Raw genomic sequence first — 22,837 nt, 5'->3', positions numbered from 1 at the left:
GTTTCATTCCAACACTGCATTAATTTATGTGTTACTGTTTCCTGCTGTGTATCTCGAAGTCTTTGCATCATTTAAATTGAAGTTACATAGCAGCCAGATTTCATAATCACAAAGCAAAATTGACCTTTTTTAATGCCTAATTTTGTCCTTTTTAACAGCAAATTCTCATCTTTTTTGTGTCAAAACTTTTTCAAGCCTCAATCATCGATGCCTAAATTTCCACACATTTTTCGCTTCATATTTAAAAGCAAAATCTTCTCCCTGGTTTTGCAAAAGTGTCCATTTTTGGCCACGTTCACTCAGCAGAGCCTTTCTTAAGCATTTAGTTTGTTGGAAAAGCCTCAAACTGTATATTTATCAGGCTCTTTGATGTCTTAATTTAGGACAGCTCTGGACACATTTTAAACTCTTTTTTTTTTTTTCTCAATTAACCATAGAAGCCAAACAAAAATAAATACGCTGTTTGTTCAGGATGGGAACAATGAGCAAAGGCTCTGAACATGAGGCTCAGCTGGGCCTGACGGAGCACCGCTCATCCGGCCACGTCTGGGAAACTCACACACACGTTCACACACTCGCTCACACACACGAAGCCACTGAAGAGACAGGAATGGACCCCCAGGCGAGTGTGGAATGGAGGTCAGACGTCGAGGACGGGAGGGGGGAGTCGCAGTTCAAAGAGTAACCGTCGCTGAGGTCTGATAATGTGGGATCAATGGGAAGAGTGATATCATCAGCGTAAAATAACAGACTACAGGTGGTCATCATAGAGGTGCTGCTGTTACAAACGACTGATAGCTCTTAATAAATGTGGCGTGTTGATTTTTTTATTCCTGAAATTACCATAATTGCTAAAGACTAGTCAGAAGAATCTGAATTTAGAAGTAAGTAATAAAATAAAAAAAAATACATAAATAAATTATAAATATTTGAATTTAAAGAATAGAATAAAAAATAACAAATACATATATTAACAGCTTAAATATTTTAATAAATGTGACATATTGATTTTTTTTCCTTAAATCATAAATAATCATATTAATATAAATAAATAATAATTAAATAATCATACTAAAGAATATCCAGGAAAATTGAAATAAAAATTTAAAATAAAAATAATAGAAAAATAAAATTAAAAATTGAAAAAAAATAATACAAATAAAAACATGCTTGAGCCCACCTTAAGGCTGTCTGGGGTTAAGTTCAAAGGGTTAATTTATATATTTATTGCCTTATTTGTTTATTGCAGGATTTACAGAATGGGCATATTTATTTATATATTTTGGATTTAATATTGACCTAAATTGCAGTCCATATGGTCATTTCAAAGATCCTTTTTATATAATCTTTAATATGATCACCTGCGATGTCTTATTTTATCCGACAGGTGAACACTGTCCGTCACAGGCAGGTCTGTAGTTGACCTCTCTGACCCGTGTCGCCCTCCTCGCTCTGTATCGCGTCCCGTGTGCAGAATAAGTCCATTAAGTCGTACGTAGAGACAGGATGATGAGTCGACACAGCAGCTCTGTGACCTTCCCTGCTGCCCGTCTTTGTCTCCACCGTCCCGCCTGCCTCGGCTCTCAGCCCGTCATTGCTCATGACTGTGATTCATTGCGTGGCACGTTAATGCATCATCACCCTCCCTCTGCGTCTCTCTCTCCCTCCAAACTCTCTTATCTCATCTTTGCTAGATTTTGTCCTCCTCTGTCTTATTTTACTTTATTTCATTTTCAGAAGATACAAACAACATAGTCACAAATTGACAATACGAAATCACCAATTTACATTACGGATAACTTAAAGAATAAATTAACAGACTATAAAATAAATTTGCACGTGACAGTTCACATAAAAGTGCAATAAATAGTTAAAAACAACAATACAATAAAAGGAAAAAACATGATCAGAGACCGGATAGCAGTAATGATAATAACATGGTCTGTTTTAACACCACTGTGGGGAAAATAGGGAGATCTTGCATGCCATTATTCAGTAATATGCGATCGGAGATTGCCACACTGTAAAAATAGAGAACTTGATATACTTTAAAAAATCTAGGAAACTGATTGCATTGAAAAAGGAAAATAACTGTAACTACAAATCTTAATCAGTTTCCTTTATATCTAAGTGTTGAGTGTACGTAAAGTTTATCTTTATTAAATATTTACTTTTGTGAAGTTGTTGCAACTTTAAAATGACAAATGCTATAACTTTGTTAGCAATTTAAGAAAACCAAGTTAGTCTGACTTAACTTGGTCATGATGAGCAGGATTTTGCCAACGAGTAAGTTAGAAAATTTGGAAGTTTTTATTTTCATTCATTTATTTCTTTATTTTTGTTAACATTAGAAAAATAATTCAAATATGAGTATTTTATTTTAACCAACAGAAAACCGATGTTTTTTTACAGTAAACTTAGTTTAGTGATGTTGCTAAAATGTAGAAAGATTGATTTATTTTAACTTGCTGTTTTTAAGATGCAACAACTTCACAAAATTAAGTAAAATATGACTACATTTTGAGCAAACTTAACACTTAGATGTAAAGTGAACATCATTTAACATTAAGTTGTATTTACTCACGTTTTTTTAAAGCAGTCAGTTTATAGATTTTTTAAAATATATTTCACTTGTCAGTTGAAACAACTTTAAGTAAATATAACTACATTTACATTAAATTACACTTACATGTCAAGTAAACATAATTTCAGTCGGTTTAATAGATTTTTTGAAACAAAGTGCATGTTTTATAGAAAAAAGGTATCGTATCTCCTCTTTCCTCGGTTCCACTCTTCCTTTCTGCTTTTGTCTCTCTCTCACATTTTATTCTCGGTCGTTTGTCTTTTTATTTTTTCAGCGGCGGGGCGGTGGAGAGACTCTGTGACAGGAAAAATACTGAGAGCAGCTCATCAGTCTCTCCTGCTTTTAGACTGATGGCTTTTTAACAAACTGTGTGTCACAGTCATGCTCCGGCCCTCCTCGCCCGCCCGCTGCAGGCTGCATTGTGTTTTTTACATTCTTGATGTGTGACTCAGAGCTCCGTATTGCAATAATGGCACGCTGACATCCCGGTGTCAAGTGTAACGGCTTAACTCCGTGTTCCTGGACGTGACCCGCGGTCCGAGTAGCGTTTCCATGTGGCAGCAGAGAGCCAACACTTCACCCCTTGTTGTTGCACACAGTGTTAAACTGTTGTCGGTGAGGTGTTTAGTGCCTGGCTCATTTCCAGCTCATCTGTGAATTCCATTTTTTAAATAGTTTGCAGAGAGGATACGCTGTCCTTGGTCTTTAATGTCCTCTGCAGCTGTAGTCGTCTGGAGTGGTTGCTCCATTATTACATTTTTTAAAGGAAAAATGCTTTAACTGTTTCCAGCTCCTCCACTGTGACGACGAGCTGCTTTTTTCCTGTTTTATGCCATCAGGACTTGAATTCTTTTGGGCTGTTTGTCCCACAAAATCACTTATTTGAAGACAAAAATAATGCAATCACAATTCCTGCGGGAAAAGCAACAATGTCCTTTGCAAAAAAACAAACACTTTCTTGCCACTATCCCAGCAGAAAAACACTGTTTTTCTTGGCGCTTTCCCAGCAGGAAAATCAGTGATATCTCAAAATTAAACAACTGCTATCCTAGCGAGAAAAGCTGCCATGTCTCGATACAAATACCACTGTCGATAGTGACAATATCTCTTTTTGTGGAACTATTGCTGCAAAAAGCACAGCAATGTCTCCACAAAAAAAGAAGGTTTTTGTGGCACTAACACAGCAGGTAAAGCTGCAAGTTCACTGTCAAAAACAGACGCTTTTTGTAGCAGTTTCCTGGTAGGAAATGCAGAGGTATCTCTATAAAGAAAACCACTTTTTGTGGCAGAACCTGGAAGGAAAAGCAGCGTCTTCCTTAAGAAAACAACTTTTTTGTGTCACTTATTCTGGCAGAAAAGCAGTGACCACTTTTTGTGGCAGAACCTGGAAGGAAAAGCAGCGTCTCCTTAAGAAAACAACTGTTTTTGTGTCACTTATTCTGGCAGGAAAAGCAGTGATGTCTCAGTACACACAACCCCAAAACAAAACATTTTTTGTGGCACTATCTCAGCAGCAAAACAGCTTTTCTTTCAACTGTCCTGGCAGGAAAAGTAGTGACAATAACTGTTTTTTGTGGCACTATCAACATTGTCATAGTAAAAAAAAACAAAAAAAAAAAACTGCTTTTCATGCTGAAACAGACACTGGAAACACAGTAATGACCTTGCTGAATTTTGGTCTGCAGCCCGGCATGTGCGACAGCATGCACTGTCCCCTCCACCTCCTGACTGCAGAGTCAGCTCATATAATAGTGCACTTTATAAATATAATATATCCGGGGTTTGCAAACATACCCATGTTTTGCTCTGGCAGCTGGGCTGCTGGGAAACCTCTTTTCTGACTCGTGAGTAGTCGTCAGTTGCAGGACTAGTCTCATTTGCTTTTGTGAGGAATATAAAAAGTAAAACGTACATTTATATCTGCAAAAACAGACACATTTTACAGCAGTTTTTTTCACTAACAGCAGTTCCTACAGCAGCTGCAGATATTCTGCTTGCTGCTTTTTGTGTTTTGTGTCGTTTTCAGATCGAATGATTGCTGCAGTTTGGGGTTTCCTGGTTTTTGTAACAGCAGCTGTATGTGTGACTCGTCTGAGTCTGCGTTTCATCACCTGATGAAAGTTTCCACGATCATTTTCACTTGTAATTTAATTTCAGTCTGATGTTATCACAGATCTTATCTGATTCACACTTGGAGGCGAACCAAAGCAAACATGCACAGATCATCTTCTCTGGTTTTTCCCCCGTGGTCGGCTCGCTCTCTGACTGTACGAGCCCCTGCTTCTCTCTCGTACGTCTCTTTTTCTCTGAGCCCTAAAAAGCAAACGGCTCGGCCTTTTGTGTGCCGAGCGAGACGCTTCCTGTCGCTTGATGCTGTGTTTGCTTTTCTGAGCCGGCTCCCAGAGAGCTGTTGTTGTCCGCTGCTGTTTTAGCATTCATGCCTCTCCCTCTCTTTTTACCCTGAACGATTCCCAACCCCCAACGCTCCGCCACCGCCAGCTGACCCCTTTCCTCTCCCACCCTGAACTCCAGCATACCTGCCTGCTGGATTAGGACAAGAGTTCTCCAAAGACTCCCTCATGCAAACTGCACTGTGCAAACCTCTCTCAGCAGATATTTTAGGGTTCGTACAGTCATGAAAAGAAGTCACAGAATTTGAAAGTAATCACATAAGTTTTGGAAAACTAAATATACCCTGAAGGTTTTGGAAAAGTCATGGCGTAATTTTTCATAAACCTGTGTAATAACGTGTAATTTGTTAAAAAATCTCTGTTTTTACAGATTCTGGTTGTTATACATGGTGTAATTTTTGGTAATGTGGTTTTCACCAAACCACCAAGAACGGAACCACCCAAAAGTTTTAAAGGAAAAAAAACCTTCAAGTTTTAAAAAGAAAACATGATGAAAAAAGAAACACACACACACACACACACACACACACACACACACACACACACACATTTTTGCATTAAAAATCACAAAAAAATAAAAAATAAAATCGGCAGTAAAATAAGTACAATATGCCATTTAAAGCTGTATGCCCCTCCCCTTATGCCTCTCAAAAATAACAGACAGTCCTCTCAGTTATATTTAAATATTCACTTCTGTTCTGAATTCATTATTTTTTTAAATAATGTATATTTAAAGGCGCTATTACATAGTCAAGAAAAGAAAAGATAAAGATTACTGATGGATGCTTCGTGTATGCGTGCGTGCGTGCGTGCGTGCGTGCGTGCATGCGTGCATACATCACACATTAATAGCAGTGCTGCTGAGCCAGGTAAGAGGGAGTGAGGGGGGAGTTATGGGAGGAATGTGGGCTGACATGACTGCACAGGTCTGCCCTGCAGACTTAATGGACAGGCAGAGACTGACGGAGACGAGACATCCACAGACTCTCTGCTGCACCGTCAGAGCACGAGACGACCAAAACGTTACCTGCAGAATAGAGACCAGTTGATGTAAAATTACTGTTAGTTCATGCTGAGTATCAAAGTGGTTTTTAAAGTGCATAATGACAGGAGTTTGTTGTTTTTTTTTTAATATGTTTGATCCTTTTAGTGATTGTTTCCCTCTTGACCATCATAAGTTAAAGTGACTGAATTTGGGTCTCCATGAATTTATTTGTAAAGTGTGAGCAGGAGGAAATTTTAATGTTTTGTGGCATTCATCAGTTAGGTGATTTTTGAAGAAAAAAAATGCATTTTTTTTCTCAAATGCAATTCTAAAAAAAAAAATCTTTTTTAAGTTTTTGGTGATTTGTAAAGAATTTATTATTATTATTTTTTAAACTTTTGGTGGGTGATTTTTAATTTTTCTTTTGGTGAGATGTCTTTATGACATATGTTTAACATGACAAAAGCGTAAAAATATAACACATTTAGATAAAAAAATAGTCGGCAATTAGCAGATTCAATGAAAAAAAAGATCAGTGATGGCTGTCAGAATATAAAGCGATTTATGAGATCATCACATAGCCTAAAATACTGCAGCACATCACTATAATGTCTGTACAAAAAAGTAGTGTTGACTAAAGATGGTCAAGTTGATTTTGGCTGTTTTATCTTTAAAATCCCAAATTCCCACATATGAAATTCACCTCTAAGATGCCTTTTTTTTACTTTGTCCAGACATTTCTCATGGTACACTTACACCTACATACACATATATTTGGCAATAATTGGTCAATAATAACTATTCACTTTTTTTGCGGGTGTTTTCATGGGATTCTTTTATTTTTCACGTCAGTATGAAGAGGTGGTTGCATAGTTTGCATGTTCTTCATTTTAACATAAATGCGTCATTCAGTGTAGGTCTGGTTAAGGTCATGACCTGGTCTTTGTTTAAGTGGTCTTGACTGCAACGCTGCCTTTGAGTCAGACCACTGAGAACATAAAAACCTTTAAAAGTTCCCCATTATGAGTCATATTAAGAGGATATTGAGCTGGGAAACAAAGGACCCTGGGAACATGAATTTATTCACCTCTGCCTTTGAAATATTTTACTCAAAAACAAATTCAAGCTCTGGAAACGGCAGAGGAAAAATCAGCGGGTCTATTAAGTTAAGTTAAGTTCATCCGACATTAAGAGGAGACAGTAACCAGGGTAAAATATGTTACTGATATATATGATCATATGAGATTCCCCGTTTGTTACTTACATTAAAACATTATTATTTTTATTGATGTGTTAAAGGTTTTCTAAAATTTTATTTCAAACCCTTTGAAACCTGGATCGACATCAGTTTATTTGCACTGAGATGCCTTTCACAGGTTATTCATTTCTTTAAAAACTTAAGCGAATTGGGTTGAATTTATTTTATTTTTTAATGGAGAGCAAAGGCATTGACCAACTTGACAAGAAATTTCTCACAAATTGTAAGAAAGTTTTAGAAGGTGACAAAAAAAAAGAATGTGAAAATGAGTTTTTACAAAGTGTGGAGAGTTATTGGAAAATTATCTTAAAATAATCTAAAAAAGGAAAAATGTCCAGAAAAGAAGAATATTTGTAATTATTATAATAATATATTTAAATTTTTGTTACTGAACAGAATATATACATTTTTTAAATTTTAATCTTTCATTTTCTTTGTTTTTTTCGTTTGTTTTGTTTTTTACTTTTATTTTTTGTGCTTATGTTCAGCTTCTTTTTTTTGTGCTTATTTTTGGCTTTTTTCTTGTAGCTTTTTACTAATCTCTTGCTAATTTTTTGCCATGTTTGACAGAAGTCAGTCAATTTAATGTGTGAGAGGAGTTTGTTAACGTATTAAAAAATTCCACAAAATAAAGTAAATTCAAAACGGTTGACCTTATTTATGATTTAGGAAAAACTCACGTGCAGTTTATATTTGGGCCCAAATAAGTAAAAGGGTCACTAAAGTTTAGCTAAAGGCACATTTTCATACCAGAGACATGTAGTGACCAAAGTGAGTGTCAACTTCACAACAATAAACCAACATGCCGATGTTGAAGCAGGACACGAATCAGCTCCGCAGTCGCTTTTTTCTCCGCCAGGTCATCAGCCGCTCACCTTGAAACTGCAGCTAGTTTTAATCTGTCGTCACCGGCATCCATCAGAGCGAGTGACGGCAATCAGAAAAGACAAATCTGTCAACAGTTCGTAGCAGCTCAGGGGTATTCATGACCGCAGGGACTTAAAGCCATGATTTTTAATTCCCGTCCTCAGGACTCGAGTTGTGCTGTTTTTCTATCCCATCATGTAGTTAATTACATTCCCCTGGTGTCACATGTATGGATCAGTCACTGTTTGGATTAACTCTGGTCCTCAGGGTCAGGACTGAAGACCGGGGGCTTAGAGGCGACGGTAAACAAACACAGAGCTGCACGGCCGATCTTTAGCATCTCTACAGCTAATGCTTTGTGTGCGTAAACATAGATGTGCCCAAAGATATTTAATGCTGTGCTTTATCCCAGACAATTAGAAAAACTCTGAGTACATTTACATGCAAAATAGTCCTAGTTTAGCAAAAAAAAGACAATATTCCTACTAAGCTGTTAACATGGCTAATGAAAGTTTATATCAAATAAATAAAAAATATTACATTAACCAATTTATTTATCTATCACCTGACAAAAACATGGAAAGACGGCAATGAGCAACGAAAAAAGATATGACTCAGAAATTAGTAAAAAAAAAAAAAAAACAAGTACAAGAAAATTGCCTAAAAATTGGGGAAAAAAAGGGAAAATGTTTAAAAAGAAAGTAGAAAAAACAAGAATTGGAAAAAATGCTTAAAAAGTTATAACGATTGTGTGACAATACAAATAAAGTTTTTTTTCCTATCCTTTTTTTCTTTTTCCACTACATATTTATCCCAAGCAAATTTTCTAAATCTGCCAATTTCTTGCAATTTGTTGTACATTTCTTACCAAGTTTCTTATACCTCATTCCCAATTTAGCGTGTGCATGCAGGTTTTTTTTTAAACACCTGCTAAATATGAGCAATTTGTTGTTTTCCCACTGCCACTGAACTTACCGCTGGAGAATGACTTGGCCTTTCTGTCAGCTGGCATGTGTGTTGTCTTGTTGGTGTGTCCGTGCGACTTAACAGACGTACAAGATAACAGGTAAACAGTAGAAAGCAGCAGGGTCAGAGGTGTTTGAAAACTTTTCAGTGGTTTCTTCTCGTTATTTATCTCGTACTTATTCAGTCTCTCTTTCAGACTCGGTGCAGATGTGTTCGTATCAATGTTTTAGCTGCTTAGGAGGAGAAGGAGGGTAACTAGTGGCAGTGTGTCATTGTATCTCGCGGGTTAAGGAGCTGAAATTACCATGTTCACCCGGTGTTGTGTTCCCATCAATGCTGATCAGAGCTGCAGGCGATAAAACCTCAAGTCTGCTGCAGACGCATTTCGTTAGCGTGCTTTTTGTGCAACGAGAATGAGACTTTATTGACCTCTTTCTCATGTTTTTCAAGAAATCATGCGAATTTCACAATTCGCTCAGGATTCAAAGGTTAAAGCAAACAATAATTTCAGCCCCCGGACACAAACTCATGACTCAGGAGAGTCTCGCTGGCAGTGAGCCTCGTCCCCAAAGCTCCTGAGAGGGACAGCAGAGGAAGACACCGGAAATAACTTATCTATCCAACAGGGAGCCAAACAATGGCCCGGAGGAAGTCTTTCCTCCGAACTCCCGACTCTTATCAGACCCTGAAAACGCTGCGTACAGCGCATGAGGTGACAGCGCTCTGTGAATGGTGCGCACACACAAAAACACGACAGACTGGACGTGCTGCTGTGCACGTTTTCACCCAGAGGAGAGATCAGAGCGAGCATCAGAGGCTGAAAGTGGGATTTAAGAAGATCCTCCAAAGGAAACTAGACCGGGCTTTAATGGACTCTGAAAGACCCAGAACAGCGTATTAAATTTTAATTCTCATGTTGTTTCCTGTGGTTCTATGACTTAATGGCTTTTTTTTCATGTTGTCAAGAGGCTATTAACGGGCTGACACAAATTACGGGCACTTTAAGCTTATTGTCTCCTCTGCTTCTCTGTCCGCAGAACATCGATGTGACCAACTTCAGCAGCAGCTGGAGCGACGGCTTGGCCTTCTGCGCCCTCCTGCACACGTATCTGCCCGCCCACATCCCCTACCAGGAACTCATCAGTCAAGATAAGGTACAAAACTACAGGAAAACTACAAACACACTCACAAATAAATCTCACACCACACTCCTCATGCACATTTCCATCTGCACCCCCGATCCAAATGTTAATAATAATATTAATAAACTTGATTTGTACAGCACCTTTCATACAAGAAACGCAGCCCAACGTGCTTTACAAAGAAATTACATGCATCAAAGTGCTTCACATTAAAACACATAGAAGAGATAATAAAACCAGCATGTAAAAATAAAATAAGATCAGAGCAGAATATGCATCTTCACATGGATAAAACCCACTAGTGAAATAAAAATAAGCATAAAAATTGAATGCACAGAATGCATGAGATGGAAAATAAAACCCATTGAGATAATATTAATTAAAAAAAGCTAAAAATAGCGTCTAAAACGCACAAAATTAAGGAGAATACAACATTTTAAAGAGGTGCAGCAGTGCGTAAGTGTGAAGCAAAATGCAAAGCAGCTGCATCAGCGCCAGTTAAAGGCTAAATATATACCCACACATACTTATACATTTATTTATGAGCAATTCTGTGTTTTTGTACCAGAACAGTGATGTTTATGAGACTTCCCATGTCAACATCCAGAGCATCAAAGTGCAGAAACCCTCAGAAACATTTGTGAAGCCCCAAAACATGACATCAAAAGCATGGTTTATATTTTGATATTCAGCGGTCCATTTCAGTATTTTAAATTTCAGTATTTGACATTTAATACACTGCTCGACTTCTGCGTCAAACTGCACCGCCGTAATCAGCAGAGAAACTGTTAAGCCGTCCAGTGATGGAGAGTTTGTGTGAGACTGCATGCTGAGTATTTCTTGAAAACACAAAAAATGTTAAGCTCTCCCGGTCAAGAGTGATGAGGGTTGCACATATTCTCGGCTTTCCGCCATCCAAATTAGAAGCAGGGTTCGAAAAAAGAGAAGAAAAAGGTTTAATCATGTTGGGTTGGTTATGTCATGTTTTTTGAGCAGCTCATTACTTTTTTTTTTAGATATTAGAAAAACCAATAGATAACAGTTTGGTTATCGCAGAAAATGAGAACTGGAGATGAGCACCACCACTATTAATATACACGTGACTGTTATCGGCTCTTACATAAACTGCAGTATTTGCATGTAACATTACATGCTGACATAAATTACAGTTTATTATTTTGTCTTTGTTACGTTATTGTTACCATTATCTGATGCTGTGCACTTCTCCACCTCTCTCCCTCCCTCTCTTTCTCTCTTTCTCTTCCCTGTATATCATTTTGTCATCTACTGTAATTTATTTGTTTTTTACACCATCTATTGCACATCTGTGCGTCCTGGAGGAGGGATCCCTCCTCAGTCGCTCTTCCTGAGGTTTCTATTGTTTTTTTCACAGTTACAGGTTTTTTTGGGGTGAAGTTTTTAAGTCGGACAGACGGATGTCGTGCGCTGTAAAGACCTCTGAGGCAAACTGTGATTTGTGATAATGGGCTTTATGAATAAAACTGGACTTAATTGCAGATAAAAAGTGGTAATTAATAATGCAGGGAGGGACATAAAATAACAAATAGGAAGGAAATGATGGAATTCATGATGTTTTTCTGGGCTGCTGACTGATGGACGACCACACACACACACACACACACACACACACACAGAGTCTGAGACTGTCCAAAACTATCAGGATGTTTGAAAGACGTGCAAAACTTGCCTTTAGAACAGTTTTGCTTTTTATTAAGCGTATTCCCAGAAGATGAACTCAGTAATCAGATTTCACTGCTGAGCATTTTTTTTCCTAATTACTAAAAAACAAACAAAAAAAAAAAAAAACAGGCTCATCCGAGATGAACCAGCCCTGTGCAGAACTGATCGCTGCACGACTCATGCTGCAGAGATTTGTGTCCGTTTCATCCCGATTTCCTCTGATGTCACGCACGTGTGGCCAACAATAACTTCACAAAATCAGCCAGGCTGCAGTTTATAGACCCGGGGCATGATGGGAAATGCCTGGATGTCACCTGATCGTAGAGCTAGTTGGCGCTTAGTTTTGACCACAAACACCGTGTTTTGTAGAAACCCCTAATTTTTGTTGTGATTTTCATTATTTAACCCTGCTAGCTTGTAGGCGAAGGATACTCAGCTTGTTTTGCTCGGGGGAAACTTTTTCAAAATGACAAGAGGCCAGACGCAGCAGATTTTTGGACATTTTTAGGATTTTAGGAAGTTTCTAGGATTTGAGACATTTCTAGGATTTCTGGACATTTTTAGGATTTTAGGACGTTTCTTGGATTTCTGGGCATTTCCCTGATTTCAGGACATATAATAGGATTTTAGGGCATTTCTCTGATATTTGGTCGCTGTTTTTTGCACTCTGCCATCTTATGTTTACTAAAAGTACAAAAATAATTCCCTGTGTAAATCATTTTAATTTTTATTGTGAATTAGAGACGGGTTGGGGGTCCACCCGGCACCCCATCGGGTACCAGATTTGGGCCGCAGGCTCCGAGTTGAATATTGCTGTTGTAGACTATTTGTCTCATGTTTTGAATGAATATTTCAAATGTTAACAAACATATCTTGCATAGCTGATGATAATAACATGTGGCCCACAACAGGATGTAGATATTTCTGTGACTTCCTGTACGTTCTTTGAAGGCTGCTAGAAACAAAGCATCTTTGCTAAAAAAAGTGTCCAACGTGAACATGACTGCAGCTTTTGGTCACCGCCTCCTGCTGCTGCTGCTGCTGCCTGATTTCGTCTAATTTCCGGGCGCAGTTCATCTCAAACGAGCCTAATTACAGCCTCCCTGCGTACACCTCAGACAGCCCCGTATTTATGCCTGTTGTGTCTCTGAACAGACGACTCTACTGTGCAATTGCACTTGACAAAATGAAGTAAAAGAAAGAGCAGTGAGGTCATTCACATGTGCAGCTCGGTGCACGGTGTTCATGACAAAGAGCCCCATGAAGGTTACTGCAACAATGACTGGATGCTTTGCTGACAAAATCCTTTCCTGTGTACGAGGCTGAGTTTAAATGAGAAGGACGTTGCGTTTGTTTAGTGAGCTGAACTCCTCACAGCAGATTTGCAGAATCCAGTTTGCTATCTACAGTAAGTCTCTTAATATGAACTAAAATTGTCAGAGATTGGTAAGAGTTGGCTTCACAGACCGAAGGGAGATGGATGTTTTAAATGCAGTTTGAATGGTGAAAACCAGTTCTGTCGTTTAAGCACACAGGTTTCAGGGAACATCAGTCAGCCCAGTGGACAGAAAAAATGTCTCTGCAAACACAAATATGTATCATTTGCACATTTCATACACATCATATCAAAGTTTCTAAAGTGACATAGCACATGAGATGGTTTATGGTGAAAAGCCGGCCAAGCTGCAGAGCACCAATAACAAAACCGGATGTTTTTTAGAAGTCATTATTGTTTTTCTCAGCAGTTTTTAGCACAAACATGGGTGTCCTGTAGTGGGTATTGTCTAAACTAGGTCCCCTAAACCAAAACATGATTTTGTTCCGACCACAACCGAGTATTTTTTGTGCTTAAACCTAAACGTCAGGATTCATCGCTGTTTTTTCAGCAGCATTTTAGTCCCCAAACATGGTCGTTTTGTAGTCGCCGTGTTTTCAGCGGTTTCACCTGCCAAGCTTCAGACAGTTTGACACCAACAAACAAGAAAATGAGTAATTGCTGCTTTTCCAGCAACTTTTCAGTTGCCAAATGTGGATGTTTTTAGTGACCGATTGCTGTGTTTCAAACCAGGTATTTTCAGCCAAAACATGATCTTTTCTTTACTATTACCAAGTATTTTTTGTGCCTAAACATAACCGCATGTTAACCACAGCACTGTTGAAACATAAGAGTATCTGCTACATTATGATTTATATGTCTGTTTGCAGAAAATTATAATGCCAACATTTTTTCTGGCGATGGGCTGCATGTGAAGGCTATAAACAAATTTCTTTTTTTTATTTTACTGAGGAAAAAAACAAAACATAGCTGAGAACGTAAAAAAAGTTTCATTAGTTAGTCATATTGAGAGGATGAGGTAAGGAACATAAGACTCTGGGAACTTTATAGATACACTCGTGTCTCATTTCGTCTCCTCTCCGACTCAAACTTGCAGAATTGTGTCTCCAGAAAATACCGCACATAAAGGCTCAATAAGCTCAATAAGTTGTGGAAAACATGAACCTGTAAACGTTGGGAAAAACAATATGCTGACACAGTGAAGGTCTGAAAGATGTAATGTTTGCCAGGAGGCAAATAAACTCTGTAATGCTCTGAAAGCATTTTTACCAGGAGTCATTTTTTCCACCATTAAGCTGCACGTTCCAGACGTCCTTTATGAAGCTGCAGACATTTTATAGGTCTGCCATACTGTCCACACGGCGTCCACGCATTAAGAGACGCCCGGAAGATAAATTATGAATGCAGCACGAGTTTAGTCAAACTGTACGTGATCCTGAGCACAGGGCGGCAGCTTCTGGACGGCGAGGCGTCGACAGCTCTGTAATGTGGACACGCAGGTGGTATGTTCACTAAACTGTACAAACAATATGGTTCCTCTCTGGGGACTGCAGGTCTGTCAGCCCGCGGCGGCGTTAAAACAATGGGCAAACACCTCCGAGAGGCCTGACGCGTCCTGTGTGACGGTTTAATCATGTCGGCATGCGTGCACGGTGTCGGTGCGAATGTGCAGCACAGAGCAGGTGATGGAAACATCTCTGTGAATAATTCAAAAGACGCCCGTTTGCTTTAATAAGTCTTGCTGAGTGACTTTCCTGAGGCCCAAACACCCAGTCTGCTCCCATACGATCTGTCCGCCTCCACTCTCCATCATCTAATGTTTTTTAAGAAAACAATCTTATAGCTGGACTTATATTTCAGGCGAAAGAGAGGAAAAATGCTTTTTCAAATATGCACTCTACAGCTGCAGAGCTGATTATCAAGAATTTATGATTTATAAATTCATCATCTCAGCCGTGCTGATGTGCAGAGGCAGTTAATGCGACAGTTCGGTGCTCGTGAGAGTCACTGTGAGCGACTCATGGACCTGCAATCTCTTCATGTCGAGAGCGGCTAAAAGTTTCTATCAACAGTGCTCACAAATAATTCCCCGATATCTGAGAATACTGACTTGTATGACTCTTCTTCAACCATCTTACAGCGCGATGACATCCCTGTATTATTGTTTTCGCTTAATTAGTGCGGTTTGTACATGAATATGTATGTATATATTGTCTCTAATGGGTTACCAGACTGTGTTAGTTGTTTTTTTCTTTTGTTGTTGTTTACTCATGGCGTACATTTAACAGCATAGAGAAAGTCTGGTGACAAAGTCTGGTGGTAGTTTCTCTCTTCTTTTATTTATTTATTTTTTTTTAAATTTTTTTCTTTTTTTTTTTACTGTAAATTGTATTTTTGTTATCATTTTTTTATATTTATTTTTGTATAATATTAATTTTTACATAGATTATTTTTTAATCACTATTTTACTGATTTTAACCATATTTATTGAACGCAATTTTCTATTTTTTTTTTAATGTATTTTGTTTTATTTATTTATTTATTGTTTTTATATATGTATATATTTATATATATATTTATATGTTTACAGAAATCATCACTGAAACTTAGACATTTAACGACTAATTTTTTCATTTATTCATAGTTTTTAAAATTTTACGTTTTTTTATCACTATAGCCATCTTTTTTGTGTTATAACAATTTATTTTAATTTAATATGATTTGTTATGTATGTGTGTTTATGTATTTATTTACATTTATTTTTATATCCTATTTATCCATCTATCTGTTATTATTATTATTATTTATTTTATTAGGTCTTTTTTTTACATTAATTTTTACCATTTGCTATATAACCATCTCTTATCTTTCCATGTATATAGGGGTATTTGTGTGAAAATTACTTGACCTGAAATGGACATTAAAACTCAGATTTATTGTTTATACCCAAAAAACATATTACATATGAGGATATTTTGTATTTCACTCCAGTTTTCATTGATCACTTTAATTGACGTGAAGAAGTGATTATATAAGAAATTCCCCCAGTTTTACAGGGAGAATTAGGCTAAATCTTAAGGAATTCAGGCTCACAGTATAGACTTACACTCGTCAAATAAACAGGTGGTTAATATAATACACTGAAATGCAAACGCAAACAGGCTGAGCCTCACATACTGTATATTTTCGGCTGTCTTTTGTGTGTTTGTAAAGGTTTATAATTGTATTTGTGGGCTCACTGCTGCCGTTTGAACCTCCGTGTGTGCGGCTGCAGGATGACGAGGTGCAGAGAGCCTCACGCTGTCTCTCAAACGTTTGTTTTTCTTTCAGGTCCGGAATCTGACCTTAGCCTTCCAGGCTGCAGAGAGCATCGGGATCAAACCCTCCTTAGTGAGTCGAGCCGACACACACACACACACACACACACACACACACACACACACACACACACACACACACACACACACACACACACAGAGATAACGTTAAGGAAACAAACTGGAAACAGTTTGTCTGGCCACTTTTCCTCCTGACTGTCTTGAGCTTCACTGTGTCATATCGGTTATCTCTGTTGCTGAATCGCCTCGTGCCTGTGCCACACACACACACACACACACATACACACACACACAGACATGCACACACACATTGTGCTCTGGAAATTGTAAATGTATGTTTGCATCAAGAGAAACTCGCTGCATAATTCAAATATAATTTAACTTTGAACGGCTGAGTAACGAGCAGCTGCGCCACTGAAATATTTAGACTTTGCGAGCACTTTGTGTTTTGTCATGCCGTAAACAAACCACCACCGTATTTATTTCTGGTGACGCAGTGCGACTTGCTCATAGTAGCAAATGTGGCGTAAATTCAGAGAAATAGTTCAAACATTTCAACACATGTGCATAATTTTTCTGTATAAAACGGTCACACATGATGACTCATTTGTCTCAGACAGTCACTTGAGTGTCTTCAGGTCACAGATTCAGCTGTTATTCATACACACACAGATACACCCAAAGCCTGGTCATGCTTCATCATTTAGATTCCCATGCCTTTTTAAAATTATCATTTAAAGGGATAGCTCACCCAAAAATGAAAATTTAGTCATTATCTTCTCACTTTCATACAGATGGAAAGTCGGGTGAAGTTTTATCGTCCATAAACACTGCCGGAGGTTCTTCTTTTAGAGGAGGTGTTGTTCTTCTCACAAACAATAGAAGCAAATGATGACCAGGAATCCAACGTTAAAAATTTAAAAAAGTACTGCTCGTTTGTAGTAATCCAAATGTCCTGAAGCCCCGACGTGCCGAGTTGTTTTGAAAAACGTCAGTGGTGTCATAGTTTTAGTCTCGTTGTGGCTTGCAACTCCTAGTATGGAAGCCGCGTTTACGTATGTACGCTCAAAAAGACACAACCAGAGCTCGCAGTATCTGCACGCCAGAGTTTACATGCTAGCTGAAAGCCTCCTCGACACGCACAGATAGACTTGTGGAGTTAGCAGCAAGCACCAAGTCCCTTTGTCAGATTAAGACAAAATTTCACACAAATGGCTAATTTCCCAGGTCATGGCTGCGGTTGGATCATGGTCATGGTTGCACTGACGCTGTGATCCTGCCTTTGGCTGCGCCTCCTTCCACTGTCATTATTATCAGTCACGCCTTTGTCTGTTATGATTGTTATTTGTTATGTTGTTGTTGCCGTTAGTGCTGCTGTGCACTTCTCTCTCTTTCTGACTCTTTTGCTCTTTTCCTATCTGTCTTTTTCTTTCCTAAATATCATTTTGTCATCTACTGTAATTGTTTTTACGACATCTATCGCACGTCTGTCCGTCCTGGAAGAGCGACCCTCCTCAGTCGCTCTTCCTGAGGTTTTTTCCCACGTTAAAAGGGTTTTTTTCCGTTAGTTGTGAGGGTCTAAGGACGGAGGGATGTCGTCTGCTGTAAAGCCCTCTGAGGCAAATTGTTTTTGTTATAAGGAGCTTCATAAACAAAAATTGATTAGACTAAAGATAAAATGAATGATGAAATTCTGACAAAGGCCAACTTCATGGTGACATCATAATGTTCAGCAAAAACACTTTTCTGTCGTTACTCAACATCATATCTGAGGAGCAGAGGGGGAGACATTCGGTGACTCTAATTTTGATTGTAGAGATCTTGTGGGTGTGAAGCGTCCATGTTTTCACAGACGTGGACGTAGACTGTAAATGCAACTTGACTGCTGCGCGGAGTAAAGCAATCCCGACGCGGTATTCTTGTTTTGAATGTATGTTGAATGTGATCTGAGACATGCACAGTAAGGGTTAAATCAGTGTGACCTCCGTCCCTCCCTGTTCTATATCAGTGCACGATGTCTCGCCTTGTTCTGCACTTGTGATGACAGCTCTGTGTTTTAAAGAACATGATTAAAGATGAATATTTGCCGGAGATTTCTTCTCTCTGGAACTGCAGCCAACATAACTGCTCCGGGACGACTTTGAAAATACACAAATCAGCCCAACAGCTCGTTTGCAGAGCCAGCTGGACGTCAGCGAGGAAGTGAATTAGGCTTGAATGTTTCTCCGAGACCAAAGTTCATATTTCTTTGTCTTATAAATTCCCCGTTACGTGCTTGTGGTTGGAAATTTAGAAATTTGTTCCCATGCTTCCAGCTTTTCAACTGCTTTCTTTCTGCGTTGCATAAACAGAAGAGTCAGAGAGACGCAGGGAGGAGCAGCTGATCGTCCTCCCGTTAAGAGCTTGAGACATCAGCGCAGTGACTGTGCTGAAGCTTCTGTTAAAAAGTCTGAACTCGGGGAAACGACTGTGACGGCGGCTCAATGGCGAGTCATGTGAAAGCTCGCTTCACTGTCTGACTCATCGCTTTCGGCCACGATTTGCCTCCGCGTGGCGTCTGCAGCGTAACACAGCTCACCAGAGTCGTATATTGAGACCATTTTTTAAGTTTTCAGTTTTCCTGTGCTGCGTTCAGGTGTCTGTCACAGATACTTTCATCTCTGAAACTTGAGAAATTGGTTTGATTTCTTTTGGGGGAAATAATGAGGGAAAGGCGGGAAATGTCCCAAAGATAGCAAGAAATTAGTAAAAGGTGACAAAAGGACCAGAAAATTGGTTTGTAAAGAAGGGGGGATTTTACATTTAAAGTTATATCACAGAAAAAAATGTATGCATAGATATTTTTAATTTCAGAACTTTTGGTGGGATTTTCTTGATTAGTTTGGTTTTCCTCTTGTTTTGCATATTTATAGGTATTTTTTGTTCTTGCTTCCCCCACACTCAGAGCTACAACAGAGCTAAAAACATGACGCTAGTGATGTTTTTCAAAACAACTTGGCACGTCGGGGCTTCAGGACACTTGGATTACTTTGTATGAGCAGTCTGGAGACATTTTGTAGCTTAATTATGTATTTTTTTTCCCCGTGAACCTCCGGCAGAGTTTTGTGGACTATAAAACTTCACCTGTCAGCATGAGGGGGAGTAAACAATTACTTGAATTTTCACTTTTGGGTGGTTTATTCCTTTGAGTCATTGGCGTTGAAGTCCAAGCTGAGTTGCAAGTCTTTTTTGATTTGATCAAGTTGAGTCTAAAGTCATCAAATTTGTGACTGTAGTCCACACACTTCTATGACGAACATGAAAGCACATAAAAATAAGCATCTAAATCAGAAAATATTTACAAATGAAAAACAAATCCCTGAAACTCCTCGTTTACCATCTGCCCGGTCTGATCTGAGATTTCAGGACGTTTCTGTGTGATGAAACTTGCAGATGTTGCATGTTTTGCTCTGATTCGGCAGATGGGGATGCTGTAATGTTTTAAAAAGCCTCTAATGTTCATATTTATGGCTTTTGGCAGACGCTCCCGTCACGAGTGACTTCATAATAACGCTGCTCGCCGTTAACGGTCACACTTTTATGATCACTCACGGAGCACTTGCAGAAAATATTAAATATGAAGGAAGCTGCATTTTATCTGTGGACACTGTCTCTGGTTGTCCTCACAGTGGTCCTGTTTGTAAAGCTCAAAATAATCAGTCAAAATGTCATAACTCCTACACTTTAACCCTTTAATGCCTGGATCAACATCAGTTCTCTTGTGCAGCATTAAGACGCCTTTCACGTTCATTTTAACCTCTGAAATGTGAGAATGTCGGTTGATTTCTGTCAAAAACATTGGAAAAACATAATGAACACAAACATTTAGTAAAAGGGGACAAGACTTTACATTACTTTACATACTTTTCGGAGTTTTTTTTTTTTCCCTGACCTTTTTTCTGATAATTTTCTTGTAACTTTTCACTAATTTCTTGCTATTTTTTGCCAATTTCTTCTCATCGCCCTCCCATGTTTTCAAAGAAAATGAGCCAATTTGCGCAGGTTTGAAAGCATTTATTAATATTTATATTTATCTGGGAAAATCTTGTCCAGATTTGACCTAAGTAAAGATGTTTTCAACCGAGACCTCGTTCAATGTGGTCTAAAAGTGAAGAAATGCTGTAAATTTTAATAATATAGGATAATCTATCCCTGCTGAGTTTTAAATCATTTATTGTAACCTTTTACTATTTTTTTTTGCAATTAAGTGTCTCATTAGGTTTCCCCCATGTTTCTGATAGAAATCAAACTTTCTCAGGTTTCAGAGGTTAAAATGATGGAGAAAAGCGTCTGAATGCTGCACAAGAAAACTGATGTTGATGCAGGTTTTAAAACTCTAAATGTTTTTGTTTTCGTCTCTAACAGGACATGGAGGAGGTGATGAGGACGGACAGGCCGGACTGGCAGAGCGTCATGCAGTACGTTTCTCAGATCTACAAATACTTTGAGACCTGACCGGCCGGAGACGATGATTCGGAGGCACTGCAGCACTTTTTCTGTCAGCACTACTTTCACCCTCTGCACAGACCGAACGCTGCCACCGTAACCTTTCTCCCGCTCACCGTGTGACACGAAAAACACGACTGAGGAAGTCTCTGTTCTTGAGAGATTTTAAAACAGTCACGGAGCTTCCCTTTTCTTTCTTTTTTTAAAGGGACAGTGATCGCTGAAATTTACAAAGACTGAAAAACATTCACTTTTTCATTTGTATCATCTTAAAATATCAGTGAAGCATCTGATTTACAGGCAGTTGAGGTGAGAGGATGAGAAAATTATTTGATTTTAACAAAAATAAATGAAAAAAAACTTCTGTATTATGCAACAGCATTTGAGGACAATTGGAGTAAAACAAAGCCAGGGAAAGGAGGTAATATCCTAAAAAATAGAGAAGAATTTCTGACATTTACAAAAAAAAGAAATTCTTTGAGATTAAAGTTGCAATATATACAAGGGAAAAAAAACGTTTATTTTTTGTTTGTTTTGTGTTTTTTGTTTGTTTGTTTTTTTAGTCGAGGAAAAACATCGCTTCATCGCTTTTAGATTAACTTCATCACATCAAAGATGCCAAATTTAGGATTTCAGTTTTTTAATCATTTACGGCTTTAATTTTAGAGAATATCCAAGTTTTTTCTCATAAATTTACAATTTAAATCTCAGACATCTGAGGTTTTTTCTCGTAATTTTATGACTATAATCTTGGAAATTCTTTTTTGTTTTTTTGTTGTTTTCTTTTTTGTCAAAGAATATCTCGAGGTTTTACTCGTAAATGTATGATTATAATCTTTTTTTTTTTTTTTTTTATTAAGGAATATCATCTCCTCACTTTCCAAGGATTGACTGACCTCATCACACCACAGACGTCACCGGTAAATGAGATAAATTTACAACTTTACTCGCAGATTATATCCAAGTTTTTTCTAATTTCCAACTTTAATCTCAAAATATATCCAAATTTTCTTTCATTAGTTTGCGACTTTAATCTCAGACAATATCCGACATTTTTCTTGTAAATATATGACTATAATCTTGGAAATTCCTATTTTCAATTACCTCCATCTCCCAGCTCATTATTTTTTTAACCTCCAGTGGCGCTAATACACCCTCGTGATATTGACTTCGACTGTCAGTAGAAAATATATTTTTCCATTATTTGCTAAATATTAGTGTTTGTGAAACAAATTCTCCGCTTCTGGTCATTTTCAACACGTGCCAAATCTGCCAGGACACAGTCGATCTATGCATGGTCAAAGTGTAACTTTGTGTCTGAGTGTGCAGCGCGACGTCGTCTTTCACCAAACAACATCCGCCGTGACCACAGACTGTATGAAGGAAGTGGACGTAGCCACCAAGAGGTCCCCCGATGATTTGTGGACTCTCAAATGTATCTTTCAATAATCTTTTTTTAAAAAGAAAGAAAGAATTGGAGTCGTTTTCTAACGTCGATGCATTCAAACTTCGCCCCCTGCTGGCCATTAGAGTGAATGCAGCTTTAACCCTTTGAGACCAGGAACGACGTCAATTTCTTGTGCTGCATTCAGACGCCTTTCACGAGCATTGAAACCTTTAAAACGTGAGCAAATTGGGTTAAATTCTTTTGAAAACACAGCTAAAACTTGGCAAGAAAGGTCACACAAATTGCAAGAAATTAGAAAAAAATGACAAGAAAATGTCCTGAAAATTACTTTAAAAAATAAAGAAAGAGAAATTGTT

At 38.2% G+C, this 22,837-nt stretch overlaps 1 protein-coding gene across 5 annotated transcripts in view; it reads left to right on the top strand.

Annotated features, from left to right (window-relative positions):
• specc1 (sperm antigen with calponin homology and coiled-coil domains 1) overlaps positions 1 to 22,659 on the top strand; it is a 108,190-nt gene extending 85,531 nt beyond the window's left edge. For 4 of the 5 annotated variants that reach the window (XM_042499132.1, XM_042499131.1, XM_042499133.1 and 1 more), the window contains 3 exons: positions 10,109 to 10,225; positions 16,581 to 16,640; positions 20,993 to 22,659. In XM_042499132.1, coding sequence (XP_042355066.1) covers positions 10,109 to 10,225; positions 16,581 to 16,640; positions 20,993 to 21,082 — 267 coding nt within the window. In that variant the 3' untranslated portion in view covers positions 21,083 to 22,659. The remainder of the gene's footprint in view (positions 1 to 10,108; positions 10,226 to 16,580; positions 16,641 to 20,992) is intronic. The other variant, XM_042499134.1, reaches the window with a different exon arrangement.
• The last annotated feature ends 178 nt before the right edge of the window (positions 22,660 to 22,837 follow it).

The sequence above is a fragment of the Plectropomus leopardus genome, chromosome 13 (assembly GCF_008729295.1).
Source record: "Plectropomus leopardus isolate mb chromosome 13, YSFRI_Pleo_2.0, whole genome shotgun sequence".
Taxonomy (NCBI): domain Eukaryota; kingdom Metazoa; phylum Chordata; class Actinopteri; order Perciformes; family Serranidae; genus Plectropomus; species Plectropomus leopardus.
Note: the sequence above shows the minus strand (reverse complement) of the source record. Positions and strands in the feature narration are given on the sequence as shown.